The sequence below is a fragment of the Meriones unguiculatus genome, chromosome 16 (assembly GCF_030254825.1).
Source record: "Meriones unguiculatus strain TT.TT164.6M chromosome 16, Bangor_MerUng_6.1, whole genome shotgun sequence".
Lineage (NCBI taxonomy): Eukaryota > Metazoa > Chordata > Mammalia > Rodentia > Muridae > Meriones > Meriones unguiculatus.
Genome location: NC_083363.1, coordinates 11,089,955 through 11,107,644, shown reverse-complemented (window position 1 = coordinate 11,107,644; position 17,690 = coordinate 11,089,955). Strand labels below are relative to the sequence as shown.

Below are 17,690 nucleotides of genomic sequence, written 5' to 3'. Positions count from 1 at the left end.
GTGTGGAGGAAGAGGCAGGTGGATCTCTGAGTTGGTGGCCAGCCTGGTCTACATAGAAAGTTCCAGGACAGCCAGGGTTACATAGTGAGAATTTTGACTTTAGTGGGGTATAGGGGCTGGAGAAGAGCCAAGGAAATAGAATTACAAGAAGTGTGGGCAGCCTGTATTTTACAGGTTGGAGTAACAGTGGTGGGTATTTAGACTGCTGTGCATTCCTCCTCCGTCAGGGGACAAGGAAACACCTAGTAGTGCTGTTGACAGGAGTGCTGAGTTAAAGACCTGTTCCAGGCCGGTTGTCGAGTTATCGAGTAGGAGGCATAGTTGAGGTCTGTTTGGAACCAGGACAAGAAAAACCAATAAAACCACAGTAGAAACACATCCATATTTTGGTTTGGAACCTAATTTCTTGTTTAGCAAATTAGCATATGGTAGTTTAAGAATTCTCTTTAAACAGAAGAATTAAATTGTATTCACAGTGCCAGAGGCTGTCAGGGTCAATGGTACGCGCAACTCTAAAAGGGTCCCAGGGAAGCATCCTTGTTTCAAGGAAGTGTCCTGTGTCTTGGCTGAGGCGGTGTTCTAGTTGTGATGCTTTAACATAGAATCATAAGTGCTGCTGCCGTTAACGTGAAGAAGATGCTGGCTGCATCATTTCTTAAAACCCTATAGGATTATATGTTTTTCTTATAATAAGTTTATTTATTTTTAAATGATTTATTATTTTTATTTTATATGCATTGTTGTTTTGTATGCATGTTTATCTGCGTGAGGGTGTCAAATCCCCTGGAACTGGAGTTAGAGACAGTTGTGAGCTGCCCATGTGGCTGCTGGGAATTAAACCTGAGTCCTCTGGAAGAGCAGCCAGTGTGTGCTCTTAACCACTGAGCCATCTCTACATCCCCCAAATATATTTTTTAAGTCTATTGATTACACATTGTATGTGTCTATTGTGTGTGTATAACCTTACCATAGCAGAACAAAGGAATTATATGTTGTTTGCAACTAAATATCTACCTACTCTGAAGTAATTGTCTTTTCTCTGAGTCTTAGTAGTAGATTTGAAATACCTTACTTTCATTTCAGAGACATTCCATAAGTGGACCAATCTCAGCCTCCAAGCCTTTGACAGCCTTGTCAGATAAGAGATCAAACTACGGAGAACTTCCTGTGCAAGGTACAGCTAATATGCTCATATCATTTCACTTTCTGTGTTAATTTTTACATTTTTTGGTTAATTGACTTATTTTCTTAGTTCTGACATTATGCTAGGCAACCTGGTGTATGTCTTCATCAAAAGTTTTTATTAAAATGTCTTAACTGCCAGTAGGGAACTGAGTTATTAGTAAATGAAGCGTTCATGACATACGTATGTATTTTCTTTTGCTTTGAGACAAAGTCTTGCTGTATAGTCAGACTGGCCGTGAACTGAGTTAATGGTCTTCGTAGCCGATGCTTTAGAGTGTGGAGTTACACGTGTGTGCCATCCTCCAGGGGAATGCCTTTTAAGTTATAATAAATAATACTGAGTGCATGTCACTGCAAGGCACTGTTTCATGGTTCTTCATGGAGAGTGTATTAGTATCATTCCCGTTTTCACAGACATAATTGTCAGAACACATTAAAAAAAGTTAAGACCCAAAAGCATGCCTCAAGAAACCCACACTTTATTATACAAGCACAGATAAAAGTAGAACGAAGGAAAAGATTTACTATGCAGATCCAAATACAGTAGCACACGCCTAGGATCCTATTACTCAGGTAAGCCAAGCAGGAAGACTGAGTTCTAGGCGAGCCTGGGCTAGACAGTAGGACCCTCTTTCAACGTAACTGTAAACTGCACTATTCAGTGTTATCATACTTATTCATGTGTCTGAACTAAAGTCTGCCATAAATGTTTCTACTTGCCTTGTCATGGTCTTTGTGCTTTCTCTTGAGTCCAATGACCTTTTTTTTACTACTCTGCTTTAGCTCCTTTATTAATATCCTATTGTTTGTTTGTTTGTTTGGGACAGGGTAGCCTCGACTGTCCTGGACTTGCTTTGTAGGCCAGGCTTGCCTCAAACTCACAGAGATCCACCTTCCTCTGTCTCCTCAAGTGTTGGGATTTCAGGTATGCACCACTGTACCTGGTTAACATCCTATTTTTTAACTTTAAAATTTTTGTTGGGACTGGAAAGATAGCTCAGTGGTTAAAAGTACTTGCTGTTTTTGTAGAGGACCTGGGATCAGTTCCCAGTACTCACATGGGAACAGTGAAAAAACATGCAAGATCAGCTGAGCCCTCCTACTTTGCTTTCTTATACTCTCCACTATCCACAGAAATTAAAAAGTTAAGAAAAAACCGTGAAAGTCGTTCTCTAGATTCCTTCAACTGAAAAAAAAGAAAACTGCTGTTCAGAGGAACAGTGTGGGTTCTAGTGCCCCAGGGGATACTTACCTTTCCTTGTGCAGTGGTCATGGATCCTGCTGAGCTCCCTGCCCTTCACAGTCTCACAACTAAGATCTGTACAGCCTAAAATGTCAATAGAGCCAAGGATGACAAACATTATAACAACTAGTTATTATTTTTTTACAGATATATTTTTCTTTATGAGTATGTGATGTTTGCCTGCATGTGTGTATCTACAACTGTATGTGTTCCTGGTGCCTGCAGAGGCCAGAAGAGAGCTCTGGATCCCCTGTAACTAGCTAAGGACACTTATAAGCCAATCTCCACCTTCTTCAACTTTGTACATTCTTTTCTCCTTTGTTTTCAATTTAGTAACTGTAAGCTCCAATTTGTTGTGTTCATGTACTTCTGGGTCTGTGGCTATCCACTGAAGTTGATGTGCCAGGAGAGGAGCTACACCCTTAAAAAACTTGCCTCCCTCTTTCTATTCATCCCCCCCTCTGGTTTCATTCTTAAATTCTTTTTTGAGACAATGTCTTATAGCCCAGGGTAGCCTTAAAGTCTTCAGGGAGCTGAGAACAACCTCATTCTTTATCACATAGACTCTACTTCCTAGGTGCTAGGATTATAGGAATATGCCAGCATGCCAGGCCTTTTGTTTATGCATTTGAGGTGGGTCTTACCTGTAGCCCCGGCTGGCCTCAGAGTGGGGCAGTCCTGCTGTGCCAGCCTCCCATGCACCACCAAACCCAGCAGCTCTGTCTCTGAACCATGGCCTTTCTGCTTCTCTTCCTCAGATGCTGTTGCCTCATGCCATCTTTCAGTTATTTCCTTTACCTGTACCTTCAACTCTCCTAACTCCCATTTCCTGGTGTCTTCTTGTGTTAAGAAAAACTACATGGTTGCACATTGCTGCAATCCCAGAACCCTGGAGGCTGAAGCAGGAGGATAGAGTGAGAATCATGTCTCTGTCTTCATCCATTTGTCTCTCTGCCTCTCTCTGTTTGTCTCCTCCATGAAAACAAGCCCCGTGTCTTGCACCAGCAGTTACAGCTTCTCTCCCCTTGCACCGTTTCTCTACTAGCCTTGCCTTTTATACCCCAAGACATTCTAATATTCTGTTCCGGTCTGTATCTGTTGAATTGCTCTGACCAGGTTTACCTGTGACCAGTGTGCTCAGCTTTATTACTCCTTGGCCACCTCTTGCTGGTAATTTCAAAAATCATGCATTTATTTCAGTTCTCCTTCCATACCCGGTCACCTTTCCGTATCGTCCCTTGATTATCTCAGAGGTTTTAAATTGGATATGTTTGCTTCTCTCACTTTTATTTAAATTCGGTATGTTTGCTTCTCTCACTTTTATAACGCTCCTCGCCAGTCTTACCTCTGAGCGTGTCACGTCTATCCTCACCTTCATCCCATCCGTCAGCAGTTCTGTTGGTTCTGCCTTGCTAAGGAGCTCGTAAACCGCTGTACTCACTTCTTCACTGTGCACACCCAAGTCCTGCTCTGCCGTCATCATTCATCTCTACTGTCTAGCTCACATCCTGCATAAACCTGTCCAGTTCGCTGCAGCCACAAACCTGATAAAACCTTCAGCAGAAAGTCCAAAATCCGTAAAGTGAGTTTGGCCGTCTGCCTTTCTCTTGCCTCTGGAGCCTCACCTTGTTCCATTTTCCCTTTGCACTTTCAGCACTGCTATTCTGCTGGGCATTAAGCCAGGAATAGATTCCCTTCTGAAAATTTTTTTTTCCTGTATAAAACCTATTACTTATCGTTCTGATTTCAACCTCATAGTTATTGGAAATGAATCATCTCAGTGTTTCACAAAGGGACACATGAACAAAATGAAAGTAATTTGGCAAGCAGTTTCTCTTTTTGCAAAAAGGTCAGTTAGAACATATATGAGTTTAGTGAACTTTCACCAAAATGGCTCGCTTTTTATGTGTGTGTAGGTGGTGACTGCGCCTCGTCCCATTGATGGGTGTTCAATTTCATGGTCTGATGCAATTGCCTAATCAGTGTGCAATGGAGGGGAGGAGTCTTGTGGTTTTGTTTTTGTTTTTTTTTTTCTTGAGACAGGGTTTCTCTGTGTAGCCTTGGCTGTCTTGGACCAGGCTGGCCTCAAATTCACTGAGATCCACTTGCCTCTGCCTCCTGAGTGTAAGGATTACAGGAATGCCTCTGAGAGAAAACAAACCAGCCATCCTATTTCTCTTCTCGAAAGTGTCCTGTCCTTACTTTCCTGGATGTCTCAGCCCAGTCTCAGCAGCTGTTGGGTTCCCAGGGCCCTTGATTTTCTTCCCATGAGTTCTTTATTTCAGAATAGTGCCTGTCTTGTTACTGCTTTCTATTCCCAGTTCTGCGATAGCAAGGTGTTTTTGTTTTGTTTTTGTCATCTTTATTTGACTTTTTTTTTGGAGGGGGGAGGTGGGAGGGAATCAATTTCTAATTTATGGCAAGTTTTGCTTTCAGAACTAAATCCACAGAACAGCACATTCTAATTCACCCTTGAAGGCTGGCATGCTGAGCAAAGAATGTTCTTATTCTTTGTAAGAGTTCTGTCTTTACATTGTCAGGTGCCAGGGCTCTGCCTTTTGGAGTGATTTCAGCCACCAAATCATTGACAGGAACATGCTCTAGTCCTTTTTCCTTAACCACCTCTTTACAGTGTGCCTTCAGCTCGCCCTCCCAGCGGCACTCAGTTCAGTTCTCAGCAGCTCTTGGAGGCGCTCTTTCTCCAGTTTCTGTTATCCTTTGGTTAATCGCCGCTCTCATCTCATCTTTGTGCATCTTGCTAACGACCATCACCATGGGTGCGGGCCTTCCTTCCCCACGGTGAAATGAGCCTGGCACTGATGACTTCCTATGATTTCACCTCCAGGGTACCTGTACACATGCATGTACACACAATTAAAAATGCAGTAAACCTTTAAAACAGTTATTTGGACTAAAAGACATGATATTGTAGTTAATATGGTATGCCATTACTTTCTACATTATAATGTAAGAAAAGTATCACTTAAATTGGTAATTCCTTTGGTTTCTCTGTTTGTGTTTGTTTGTTGTGTTTTTTGGTTGTTGTGGTTCTAATCATTGAACCCAGGGCCTCATGCAACTTAAAACACACTTTATCTTTGACCTGCTTTTCTATCTACTAAGTAGTTAATATGTTTAAAAATAGAAATGGGTGGGCATTCTTGGAAAGCAAGGCTAATAATAGCCTTTATTAAATACAGGCGTTATTGTTTAGTTTTACACTAGTCATTTATCCCTAACATATCAGATCCTGGCTAGGCAGAACACATGCATTCATGTGTTCTGGCCCGAGAATAGCCTGTTGGGTTTGTAGACCTAGATAAGACATGTGCAGAAAGAGAGAGTTAACCCCAGCATTTCAGAAGCTAACAAGACTCCTAAGAAAGCTTGGGTTTAAGAACTGAGCTGAAGGTGTAACAGGGGCAGCCCCTGATTGTGTCCTTCCCGGATGCAGCTGCTCAGCAGTGGTGATAGGACTAGACTAAACTAGCCCTGTCCTCAGACCAGAGCCCTCAGGTGAGGTAGTAAGGCTGTCACTCAGCCCGTGCCATCCTCCCCGAGAGCCTTCTTCCTGCTGCTCTGCTGTCCATATACCTCATGTTTTATCAAACCACACTCTTACTTTTTCCTCTAACTTGCGTCTTTGTTCCTATTATCATCTGGCTGAAATGCAGTTCTCAGCCCTTCTTCTTAGGTAGGAAGACCTAGCTTGACACCATTATGTTTTCAGTCCCTCTCTGCTGCCTGAAATAGGAATGACCTCTTCTCCTATCACCGGATAGTATGCTATAGTATGGAATTCTAACTGTACTGTCCGAGCCTGTCTGTGAATACATGTATGTTATCTCCCCTCGAAAGGCAAGGTATTATTTAGTAGGCACCTTGGGCCCATGCAGCGAGGGACCTCTTAATTTTGATTGAGTTGTTTTGAAGGGTTAAGTGGCACGAAAACGACATAGAAACGGCCACTTGTGTAGTATGTCTCACCACCATCTCTGGAAATACACTATTGAACTGGAGTGTTTTACGTGGTCCTGGTCTGTGGAGGTTATTTTTAGTAAGCATGCTGTTTGAGGGTTGACGTACCTTAGGTTGGGAGGAGGGATGAGCCTCAAGGGTGAGGAAAGTAAGAGCCACCTTTCTTGCCTTGTACCACCTCAGCAGTCACAGTGTCTTTTGACTTTGTGCAGAGCATCTATTAAGAACATCGTCAACCAGCCGCCCTGCTTCTCTCCCAAGAGTCCCTGCTATGGAAAGTGCCAAGACCATCTCAGGTAATAACGTTTATCTGAAAATTTATTTTAAAAATGCTACAGGTTTTCAGTTGCCTACGTTGTAGTAATGACATGTTAAAGGCACATCTTTGTGAAAGCTGATAGACTCAGATATGCAATGACTGATTTGAAGACTTAGTCAAAATACACCAAAACATTTCTGGACGCTAAGTTTGCCAATATGGTAAAGCCCCCACATGATGGCTCTGAAGGGTGACTGTGGCTGTCCTCAGTGTTCCAGCTATTTATATTATTTCCCTTGTGGCCTCTCTTTTGAGACGGTGTTTCTCTGTGTGAGACCAGGCTGGCCTCAAACTCGCAGTGGTCCACCGGTCTCTGCCTTGCCGAGTGCTGGGATTGCAGGCGTGGGTCACTGTGCCTGGCTCTTTGTGGCCTTTTCAGTTGCACCTGGAAAGGAAACTCCTGAGAGCTCGGCCATGCTGTGGTTACTGTCTTCCTTGCCACGCAGTGAGCACGGGCACTTCCCTTCTTCCCTGTCGCCCTTGTTTCCAGCTGACTGTAGTGAAGGCTTGTCACCACTTACATAAAATGCTGTCACATCTCAGCCTTAGCATACCACTTTAAAAAAACTTAAGTTTTAAGACATAAGTACTTGGAAAAAAAAAAAAAAAAACCAAGGATAGCCATAAGATTATGTTCTAAAACATGTAAGTGTGCCGTCCTGACATAATTTAATAGGAGATCCTCACGGTGGCTCTTTACTAATGCTGCATGTTGGTCCTGAGTTCATCTGGATCTTGTCAGCCAGACCTGGGCTTGGCAGCACACACCTGTGCTCACTTGTGGAGGCTGAGGCAGGAAGGCTGCAGAGTTCTAGGCCACTTTTTTTTTTCTTCTGTCAGACTTGCAAAATTAAAGTGATTGGCTGGCTGACTTTTAGGTTTCTGTCTTTCCGGTGTGTGTTTGAAACTGTGGCCTGTCCCAGAACTGCATCTGGCTCTGCACCTCTCCTTCTGCCCCCTCAGCAGTGTTCCCTGCATTGAGGAGGTTGTGTTTATTTCATTGTGGGGCCAGGCAGCAGGGAGTAGTTGCCGGGGTCGCTCTGGCGTTCAGTTGTGTTAGTGTAGTCCTTGCTGTGTGCCAGGCAGATGCCGTGAATGATTCATGGTGATAAAGCACTTGTTCACAATGGTGTGGTCACTTTGTATTTCCACGGCCAACTTTTCACACATTTTAATTTCGTCAGATTTCTTCTGATAAAGTCTCGTTCTATAGCCCAGGCTAGTTTCATGTTCATGGTCGGCCTCCTGCCTCAGTTTTGAAAGTGCAGGGATTCTAGACACGGATCACGATTCCTACCTGTGTAGGTGTGTTCAGTGAAAACTAAATCCTCTCCGGTCGTCAGTGAGACTGAGTGTTAGCTCCTCCCCTCACAAGGTAATATTGTTCCCTAAGAATCTTCAGAAGAAAGTCTTAAGAGCTCAAACTAAAAGAAATTAAAGCATGTGTATCGCTTTATACTTTTAAAGATATATAATTATAACTTGTCAATATGTATGCTACATTTAAAAAATTATTTGACAAAGCATTCTGACCTTTTATCTAGATGTCAAAAAATAAAATAACTCTTAATCTGTCCAAGATGTTTTCTTCCCAGAGTTTTCAAATCTTTTTTAATTGAAGTAGATTTTCTACAATATATTCTGATTATGATTTTTCCCTTCTTCAACTCCTCCTCACTTCCCCAGTCATACCCTTTCTCTGTCTCATTAGAAAACAAATAGGCATCTAAAATAATAATAATAATAATAATATATAAAAACAAACCAGAATGGAGCAAAACAAACAGGAAAACAAAAAGAGCCAAGAAACATAAACACATACAGAAGCTCAGACACACACATTCTCATACATAAAAACCTTTTCTTTTTTTGAGATGGTGTTTCTTTGTGTAGCCTTGGCGCTGTCCTGGGCTTGTTTTCTACACCAACTCACAGAGATCGGCCTGCCTCTGCCTCCCCTGATTGCTGGGATTACAGGTGTGTGCCACCGCACTCAGCTCAAATCTCTTCTTACATTAGAAAATCCATAGTACATGGAAACGTTACATAAGGATTTTCATACAAATACGATAAAATTGATCATATCCCCTGTTTTTTCCCCTTTCCCTTTAGCTCTGTTTGTTCCCCTAGATAGTTATTTTTCATGGTCTATGTACTTCTATGATTTTATGGCCTGTAAAGCATCCAGGAACCACAAAAGAGAGAAAACATATTTGTCTTTGTGTTCCTGACTTAATTTGTGTAATAATATGAAACATTTGGAGATCATTTCATTTAGAGTCTTAACTGCCCTTCTTTCATTGCAAATGATGAAACTTTATTCCTTGTGGCACGGGGGAAGAATCCACTGTATATTGACAGCGCAGTTGCTTTGTCCCTTCCTCTATTGTTACATACCTAGGTTGGTTCCATGACCCAACTAACGTGAATAGTGCTGCCATCCACATTGATGTTCAAGTACCTTTAATATGTTGGTTTGCACAGTCGGTAATTCTGAGTTTTGTGTGAAACCTCAATGCTGAGTTTCACAGTAGCTGGACTAGTTTATATGACATGATGACGTCCTCACAGTGTCTCGACGAAGTAGTGAAGAAATGAAACGGGACATCTCTGCATCTGAGGGAGCGTCACCAGCCTCTCTCATGGTTATGGGCACCACGTCACCACAGCTGTCCCTCTCTTCCTCTCCGACGGCATCTGTCACTCCAAGCACCCGGAGCCGAATAAGGTAGGAAGCATGTTCTATGTACCTTTCCTGGCCTTTCAGAGTGAAGGATCAGCCTACAAGTCAGTACTATTTAAGTGTCCCTCTTTCTCTTTTCATGTCATTCAGTGTTGACTACACACTTTTGTTTTAAACTAGAAATGGCTAAGTAAGTGTAGGTGAGGCATCTCTAGTCTGAAAACCCAAGTACAAACCTTTTTGAGTACTAACAGGAAAGCCAGAATGTCTCAGACTTTGGATTTTCAATTATATATGTTCTGCTGGTAAATACTATGCAGATATCCTAAAATCTGGTACTTGCTTGTACAGAGAGTGTAGCTCAGTAGTAGATTACTTGCTTAGCGTGTGTAAAGGCCTTGGGTTCAATTCCTAGTGTCGTAAGTAAACAAATAAATAGTAAACAAAGGTAGAGGGAGGGCAGGAGAAGCAGTGCAAGGAGATACAGGGTGTGCCCACAGTCTGAGCAGCCAGAATATGGACGCGCAAGGATTATAAACTTGAGCCTAATCTTGGCTACATATTAAGACTTTGTCTGAAAAACATTAAAATAAAACTGAAAAAACTCTGAAATTTGAAGTACTTTCCAACCATGTGTTATGAAGTTGAACCTTGGGCATCAGGCAGATTATTAGAGAAGGTTCCTAGGGAGGTGGAGCCTGCGTGAAGTCTTGAGGACTGTGGATAGGGACATTATTGGCGAGGTAAGTAACTTGAAAGCATGTAGGAAGGGATGACTAAGCATGCAGTCTGCGTGTGGTCCGTAGGAGATGCTGTGGTGTGGTTCAGGAGACATACAGGAAGCCAGAAGGTGAAGTCTGCCGTCTCAGGGCAGAGGAGAAGGCATGATTGAGTAGCTGATGGAGCCTCTTTAAAGTCAGACTGGGTCACTTTGGTGTGATGGGAGGTAGGGGGTGGAATGAATACACTGAGATGATAGAAGTTTTTTCTTCTGAGAGACCAGCTAATAGGATATTTGTGCTAGTATTGCTGGTCAAAGTTAACAAGTCTGATCGGGGTAATAACAGGTTTGGAGCTGAGGAGAGGCTGGGTCCACAAGGAAGGAGTTTTTGTAAAAGCAACGATTTTAGCAACAGGTTTTTTTGTAAGGAATGCCAGCATAGCAACTGTGAGAGGCGGTTCTGATTGCTGGGACTGGACATCAGACAACATTGTGCTGTGCTCATCACTCAGCAGGACATGAAAGTGTGAGTTCCTGTCCACTTTCTAGATCTTTCTGGAAGAAGCTACTTTAAGCGTTCAGAGGAGTGGTGAGACATACTTTTAATCATAGCACATAGGAGACAGAGGCAAGTGCCTCTGTGAGTTTGAGGCTAGCGAGGACAAACAAGGAGACTTTTTTGTTTTTACACACACACAGAGAGAAAGAGAGAGACACAGAGAGAGATGTTTAGAGAGAAAACATCAGAAATTGGGCATACATTGTAGGAATGCAAAAAACCTGTTGACAAATGTAAGATTAAGAAAAGGAGGAATGGGAAAGGGCTTCAGAGATTTTGCTGTATATTAAGTTCTAGGTTTTGAGGATAAAGTGTAGCACTTGACTATTCGGATTCAAATTAAGAACTTTAAAAAGGATTATTATACACACAGGATCTCACTTCAGAGCATAGGCTTGCCTTGAAGTTTAGATTCTTTCTACCTTAGTTTCTCGGGTGCTGGGATCGTGTCGCATGCCTGCTCAATGAACTTACTTTTGTTTGTATTTTAAGTTGCGTTTATTTTATGTGTGTTTCCTGAATGTATGTCTGCAAACCGTGTGTATGCAGTGCCCACAGAAGCCAGACAAGGGCGTTGGATACCCTAAGCCGTCGTGTGGGTGCTGGGAATCAAACTTGGGTCCTAGTGCTATAATCCTGAGCCATCTCTCCAGCCCTGTGAACTAACTCTTAAAGCCATACCCGTTGTGTGACTGACCCCTGAGAAATGTGCACCCATAAGCAGTCCATTTTATGAATAAGCAGATGGTGCACAGCCAAAGACTTGCTAGGCACAGTACAGTCATATTTAGTTTTAGTACTTAGGAAGATGAGGGAGAAAGGCTGAGCTCAGAAGTTTGGGCCCAGCCTGGGACATAGTGAGTTCTTTTCATCTTAAAAAATCAGGGTGTACAGTTTACCACACTTAATATTTTCTTTAGAAGTAATATCTGTTTTTCTTTGCAGTGAGGAGGATTGAACCTAGGACCCTGTATGTTCTAGGCAAGCACTCTAGCACTGAGCTGCAGCCCAGCATTTTCGTTTTTATTTATTTATTTTTTATTCTGTTCACCCACCCACCCATCCATCTAGCTATCTTAAGACAAGGTTGCCCTCAGTCACCCAGGCTAGCCTAGAACATTCACCAAAACCTCGACAGGCCTCGAGCTTGCGGTCTTCCTGCCCCAGCCTCAGAAATGCTGGGAAGTGGTGGGATTACAGGGCTGCCCTCCAGGCTGGGCTTGTCCGTGTACCATGGTTTTGGTTTTAGTGTGTCTTTGTCTGTGTGGGTTGTTGCTTTGAGTCAGATCTTACGAACTCTATGTGGACAGGGCTGACTTTGAACTTCACAGAGCTCTGCTGCCACTGCCTCTTGAATGCCACCACACACGGTGTAAAACGTGTCTTTAATGTTTATTGCCATCTCTTTTTCCCCTATACCTTAAAAAACAGTAAATTCATTTTTATTACAGGATGCTTTGTGTACGGGTGGTTTGCCTGAATGTGTATCTGTGTACCGCATGCCAGCATGGTCCCTGCAGAGGCCAGAGGAGGACATTGGAATGGGCTTTTACAGATAGTTGTGAGCTGCCGTGCCAGTGCTGGGAATTGAACCTGGGTCCTCTGGAAGAGCAGTCAGTGCTCTTAACCACCGAGCTATTTCTAGCCCTTATTGCCATCTCTTATTGCCATTATTTGTCTAATTTTAAGCTCCATAAAGGCAGAAGCTGTGTTTTAGAATTCATCATATAATATAACCTTGTCTTTTGTACTTATAATGAGTGCTTTTGAAATTGAAGACAGGATTAAGAACATAAGGAGATAAAAAAAAAAGGGTGAAATAAACTGAATTATGCTCTGGAATTAGGCAAGACACTGAATAAAGGCCTAGAACACTTCTTATGTCAGCTTGCTGTGTTGAGCACTCTGGAGCACAGCCCATCACTCGTGAATGTTCTTGATACAGGATCTTTGTGGGGGGTGGAGTTCCTCCTTTAGTTTTGACAGTGTAGGTCTATGGGACCACAAACTAAACACTGATGGTAAAGTTAAGTAAAAAGCTATGTCTTACCATAGAGTGGATTTTTGTGTATTATCCATTCAGAAGTGCAAATTAGTGTTTGGTCTTACTGTTGTACTCAAGTATTTTAAAAAAAATTTTTTCCCCCCACAAATTAGGGAGGAAAGAAAAGACCCCCTCTCCGCATTGGCAAGAGAATATGGAGGATCTAAGAGGAACGCTCTGTTGAAGTGGTGTCAGAAGAAGACAGAGGGCTATCAGGTAACTATGTGGTCCTCCCATTCCGCGTGAGCACTTGCTGAACTGGAGCCATCCAGCGCCACTCATCATGGAGTTTACATTCAAAATGATGCTTGTGTTTTTTTGTTTTCAAGACAGGGTTTTTGTGTGTAGCCCTGGCTGTCCTGGAACTCACTTTGCAGACCAAGATGGCCTCAAAGTCGGAGCTCAGCCTACATCTGTCTCCCAAGCACTGGGATTAAAGGCATGTGCCAGCACTGCCTGGCTCAAAATGATTCTTACATTGAATTTTAGGAACACATTCTCAAAGTCCATACTGAATTTTGTCGAGTTTTGCCCCTGGGACAAAATAAGTTTCTTTATTTGAAAAGTAACCAGTTTCAGTGAGCACCTTACTTACTTTGTGTTTGTGAGTGTGCGTGTGGAGATCAGGGACAGCCTTAAGGCAATGCTTTTCTCCTTCCACTGTGGGTTCCGGGGACCTAGTTCAGGCTGTTGGCTTGTGCTGTAGGCACCCTTACCCGGGGAAGACTCTCACAGCCTTCCAGGTGCTTCTTCTGTTGAGATGCCATCCGGGTTAAGATTGAAAACATACATGTGCCACTTAATCCTATTTTGTGTTAGTTCCATATTAGGTTTGTTTTCATAGCATTTTGCCATTCCTATTGTGGTTTATGCCTCATTGTTTCATATCTGGACTATTATAATGTCCTGTCACTTCTTCCTCTCTTTCTTTCAGCATTTTATTCAGGTCTTATTTTAAGTGGTGTTAAATATGACTGTGAAGAAGATATTTAATTCCATACAAATTAAATGTATTATACGCCTAAAAATGCAATGTAGATTTCCAAGTATTTAAATTACAGAGATTTTCTTGATTGTAACTGATTTCCCTCAGAAACGAGCAGAAGTACATGACAGAGTGATTGGACTTCTGCAGTCCTGGGCTCATATTAACAAAATGGCCAAACAAAAACTATGGCTAAGTGAAAGAAATAACAAAGTAGTAGAGGAGTCAGTACTGTTAAGAAGCCTCCTGAGGGCAAGTTTGTACATGACTCAGGCAGTGATTGTCAGTCCACTTAGGGTTACTGAGCCAAGTGTATGCAGATAGAAGGAGAAGGCAGGTTCACTGCACCTGTTTTCAGCTCTCACTCGCTACAGTGGAGATTATAGTGAGGCTCTGAAGAAATGGGGAGCTAGGCAGTGTCAGACATACCTGGAAATTTAAGTAGTACCTTAAATTTAGAAGTACCTTAAATTCAGAATTACCATACGATTTGACAGTTATATCTCTGGATATGTAAACAGAAGAATTGAAAACAAGGATCCAAAGAGACAGCTTAGGTCATCCCATGTTTATATTTATAGCAGCATAATTCACAGTAGCTAAAGGGTGGAAAGTGCAGACATCCCAGTGATGGTGGGCAAATGAGTGGGTGAGTAATACGGGACCTCTGCCTACAGCAGACTGTTGTGTGTGTATAATGAAAAAGTTCTGATACACATCACAACATATATGGCCCTTCAAGGCTAAAGGACAAACCCTGTACAAAAGGACCAACTCTGTATGATTGTGCTTATGTAAGAACACACAGCAGTGACATAAGTACACACAGACAGTGTGCCATCTTTGTGTGGGCTGGAAGGAGGAAGGATGGGAGTTATTGTTTAGGAGCTGCAAGAGGAGGTGGAGGTGGTGATGGAAGTATAATAGTGCGAGTGTTCTCATGCCACTGATGGTTAAGGTTATGAATTGTATGTGTAGTTCATCACAATAAGAAAACTGCTTTTGAAGAAAGCAGAGGATTGTTGCCCCAAGATATATTTTTGGAGGCTGTTGTGAAAGGTATTGTTTCCCTGATTCTTTCTCTGTTTGTTTGTTCTTTGTATATAAGAAGGCTACTGATTTTTGCATGTTCCTGCTACTTTGCTGAAAATGTTTTATCAGCTGCAGAAGTTTCCTGATGGAGATTGTAGGATTATTTATGGATAAAATCATAACATCTGCAAATGAAGATGCACAGACTTCTTTCTTTCCACTGGCTTCCCCTTGATCTCCTTCCATTGGAGTAGTGCTCCAGCCATGACTTTATGTGCCATATTGAATAGGTATCTTGTTCTTGATTTTAGTGGAAACGCTTGAGTTTCTCTGTGTTTAGGCTGATTGGATATGGGCTTGGTGTAGATTGCCTTTATTATGTTGAAGTGTGTTCCTAGTTAGTATCCCTTATTTGCCAGGACTTTTATCATGAAAGAGTATTGGTCTTTACTGTACCTCATGAAATGATCATATGGGTTTTGTCTTCGAATATGTTTACATTGTTTATTATATTTCTTGATTTATGTGTGTTGAACCATCCCTCCATCTCTAGAAAGAAGCCAACTTGATTATGGTAGAAATTGTATTTGATGTTTTCTTGAATCCAGATTACAAGTATTGTATTAAGGAATTTTGAGAGCCAGGCAGTGGTCGCCTGTAATCCCAGCACTTGGAAGGCAGAGGCAGGTAGATCTCTGAGTTTGGGGCCAGCCTGGTCTACATAAGTGAGTTCGAGGACAGCCAGGGATACATAGAGAAACACTGTCTCAGCAAAAAAAACAAACAAAAATTTGCATCTGTGTCAATCTCAAAAAATTATGAGATTAATCTGTATTTTGTTTATTTACTTTTTTGGTGGGGCTTTTTGGAATCAGGGTAATTATTACCTCATAAAGGATTAGGAAGTGTTCCTTCAGTTACTGGTTTGTAGAACAATTGCTATTAATTTCTTTTTAAAGTTCTGGTAGAATTCCGTGCTGATTCCATCTGACTTTTTTTTATTTGGTCATTTTTTCTTTCTTTTTTAAGATTTACATTTATTTATTATTTATTCAGTACTTTGCCTGCATGTAAGCCTACACACCAGAAGAGGATACTAGATCTCATTGTAAATGGTTGTGAGCCACCATGTGGGTGCTAGGAATTGAACTCAGGACCTTTGTTAGAGCAGCCGGTGCTCTTAACCTCTGAGCCATCTCTCCAGCTATTTGGTTGTTTTTTGACTAGGAGACTTTTAATTATTGCTTCTGTTTCATTAGGTGTTATGGGTCTGTTTAAATAGCTTATTTGATCTTGATTTAGATTTGGTATATACCAAGAAATTCATACACTTCTCTTAGGTTTTCCAGTTAGGTAGACATTTTTAAAGTTTGTCTTTATGATTCTCTTATGTCTTTGTGATTGCCTTAGGGTCTGTTGTAATGCCCCTTTTCATCTCTGATTTCATTAAATTGTACCTTCTGCCTTTTTAATTTGGCAAAATATTCGTCAGTTAGAGCCACCTCTTGATTTCATTGACTCGTTGTATTTTGTTGTTGTTTCTATTTCATTGATTTCAGCCCTGAGTCTGAACCATTCACCACGTATTGCACACTGGTTCTCAGTCAGGATTTGGAGATTTAGCACAGTTGGCTTCTTCACAGACGGGAGCTGGGCAACCAGCTGTGCTCAGGTGTGCAGTGCCCTTTATACTGATCCCTGCTCAGTGGTCCTTACCTCACCACTCACATTTGAGCTCCTTCTAAGAAATCCAGTAGCTGAAAACAACACAAGCTGCCAGCACACTGTTGGACCCCATGATGCTGCCTTTCCGGACGCTGATGTACTTGCGATAACTGGCTGTCACCCCTTTGAAAGGCTTCCACAGTGCCACTGGGGCTGGATATCAATATCTGCGTCAATATCCAGCTTGGAAGCTTTCCAAGTTTAGCCTCCATGAGCTTCTCCTTCAGTGGCATGAGCAATGCCATCATGCAGTCTTACTGTCCCAGTGCAGATGCTGGGGACTGGTTTCAGCGCCTCTGCAAGAACTGTACGTGCTCCCAGCTGCTGAGCCATCTCTCCAGCCCCAACCATAATCTCTTTAAGATTGATCTGTTAGAGCTCTGAATGTGTCAGACACCACGTAAGGAGTGCCAGAGCCCCTTTCCAGGCTGGCTGTGTCTGTGGTGAGCGTGTGTATCCTCAGCACCAGAGTGGGTTCAGGCCTTTGGTCTCTGCTGCCTCACAAGGGTCTGGTTTGAAAGGGCAGGTTGTGACACTTCTGTGCAGCAGAGCAGGCCTGTTAGGTGACATTTCGTGTGCACTGTTCTCACAGACCCTCAAATGGACCACAGGTGCTTTATGTCAGAGAAGCTATCTAATCGATGGAGAGAGATTCCCCAATACTCATCTTTTTTCATTAACTCTTTTAAGTGGCATCTTCAAATTACTGTGCTGATCACTGTAATCTTATTAACCATCCATTACAAAATAAGCCCTTGTGAATTCACCTGTTATCTAATACTTTTAACAGATACTTTTGTCTCCTATAGTTTGTGCCGTGCCATGTATTGAGCACCATAGATTAGCTCACACTAGAGTATTAGCATTGAAAGGACTTGGATGTTCTGATTTTTTAAGGAAGAGAAACCCCCTGAAAGATAAAGGACTGCCCTGGTTATGTTGTGATTTCACAAGCAGCTTCTAGAACTGCTGCTTTAAGGACTGGATCTTTTTCTTTTTCTTCCTTCCTTCCCTTCTTTCTTCCCTTTCTCCCTCCCTCCCTCCCTTTCTGTCTCTCTCTCTCCCTCCCTCCCTCCCTCTGTCTCTGTCTCTGTCTCTGTCTCTCTCTCAGCTATGCCTCACTGTGTTGGGGGTGGAACTCAGGGCCAAGCACTCTTACCCACTCGACTACATCCCCAGTCCCCAAAATTATGCTTTAAAATTACATTAAGTATGG

The 17,690-nt window shown here is 42.3% G+C and overlaps 1 protein-coding gene and 1 pseudogene across 2 annotated transcripts in view; one reads left to right on the top strand and one right to left on the bottom strand.

Annotated features, from left to right (window-relative positions):
* The window catches only part of Specc1l (sperm antigen with calponin homology and coiled-coil domains 1 like), a 99,124-nt gene that overhangs the window by 55,699 nt on the left and 25,735 nt on the right, over positions 1 to 17,690 (top strand). For both annotated transcript variants that reach the window (XM_021646063.2, XM_060369364.1), the window contains exons 10-13: positions 1,084 to 1,174; positions 6,619 to 6,702; positions 9,297 to 9,453; positions 12,846 to 12,948. In XM_021646063.2, the coding sequence (XP_021501738.2) occupies positions 1,084 to 1,174; positions 6,619 to 6,702; positions 9,297 to 9,453; positions 12,846 to 12,948 (435 nt within the window). The remainder of the gene's footprint in view (positions 1 to 1,083; positions 1,175 to 6,618; positions 6,703 to 9,296; positions 9,454 to 12,845; positions 12,949 to 17,690) is intronic.
* Positions 4,895 to 5,197, bottom strand: LOC110553854 (transcription and mRNA export factor ENY2-like; annotated as a pseudogene).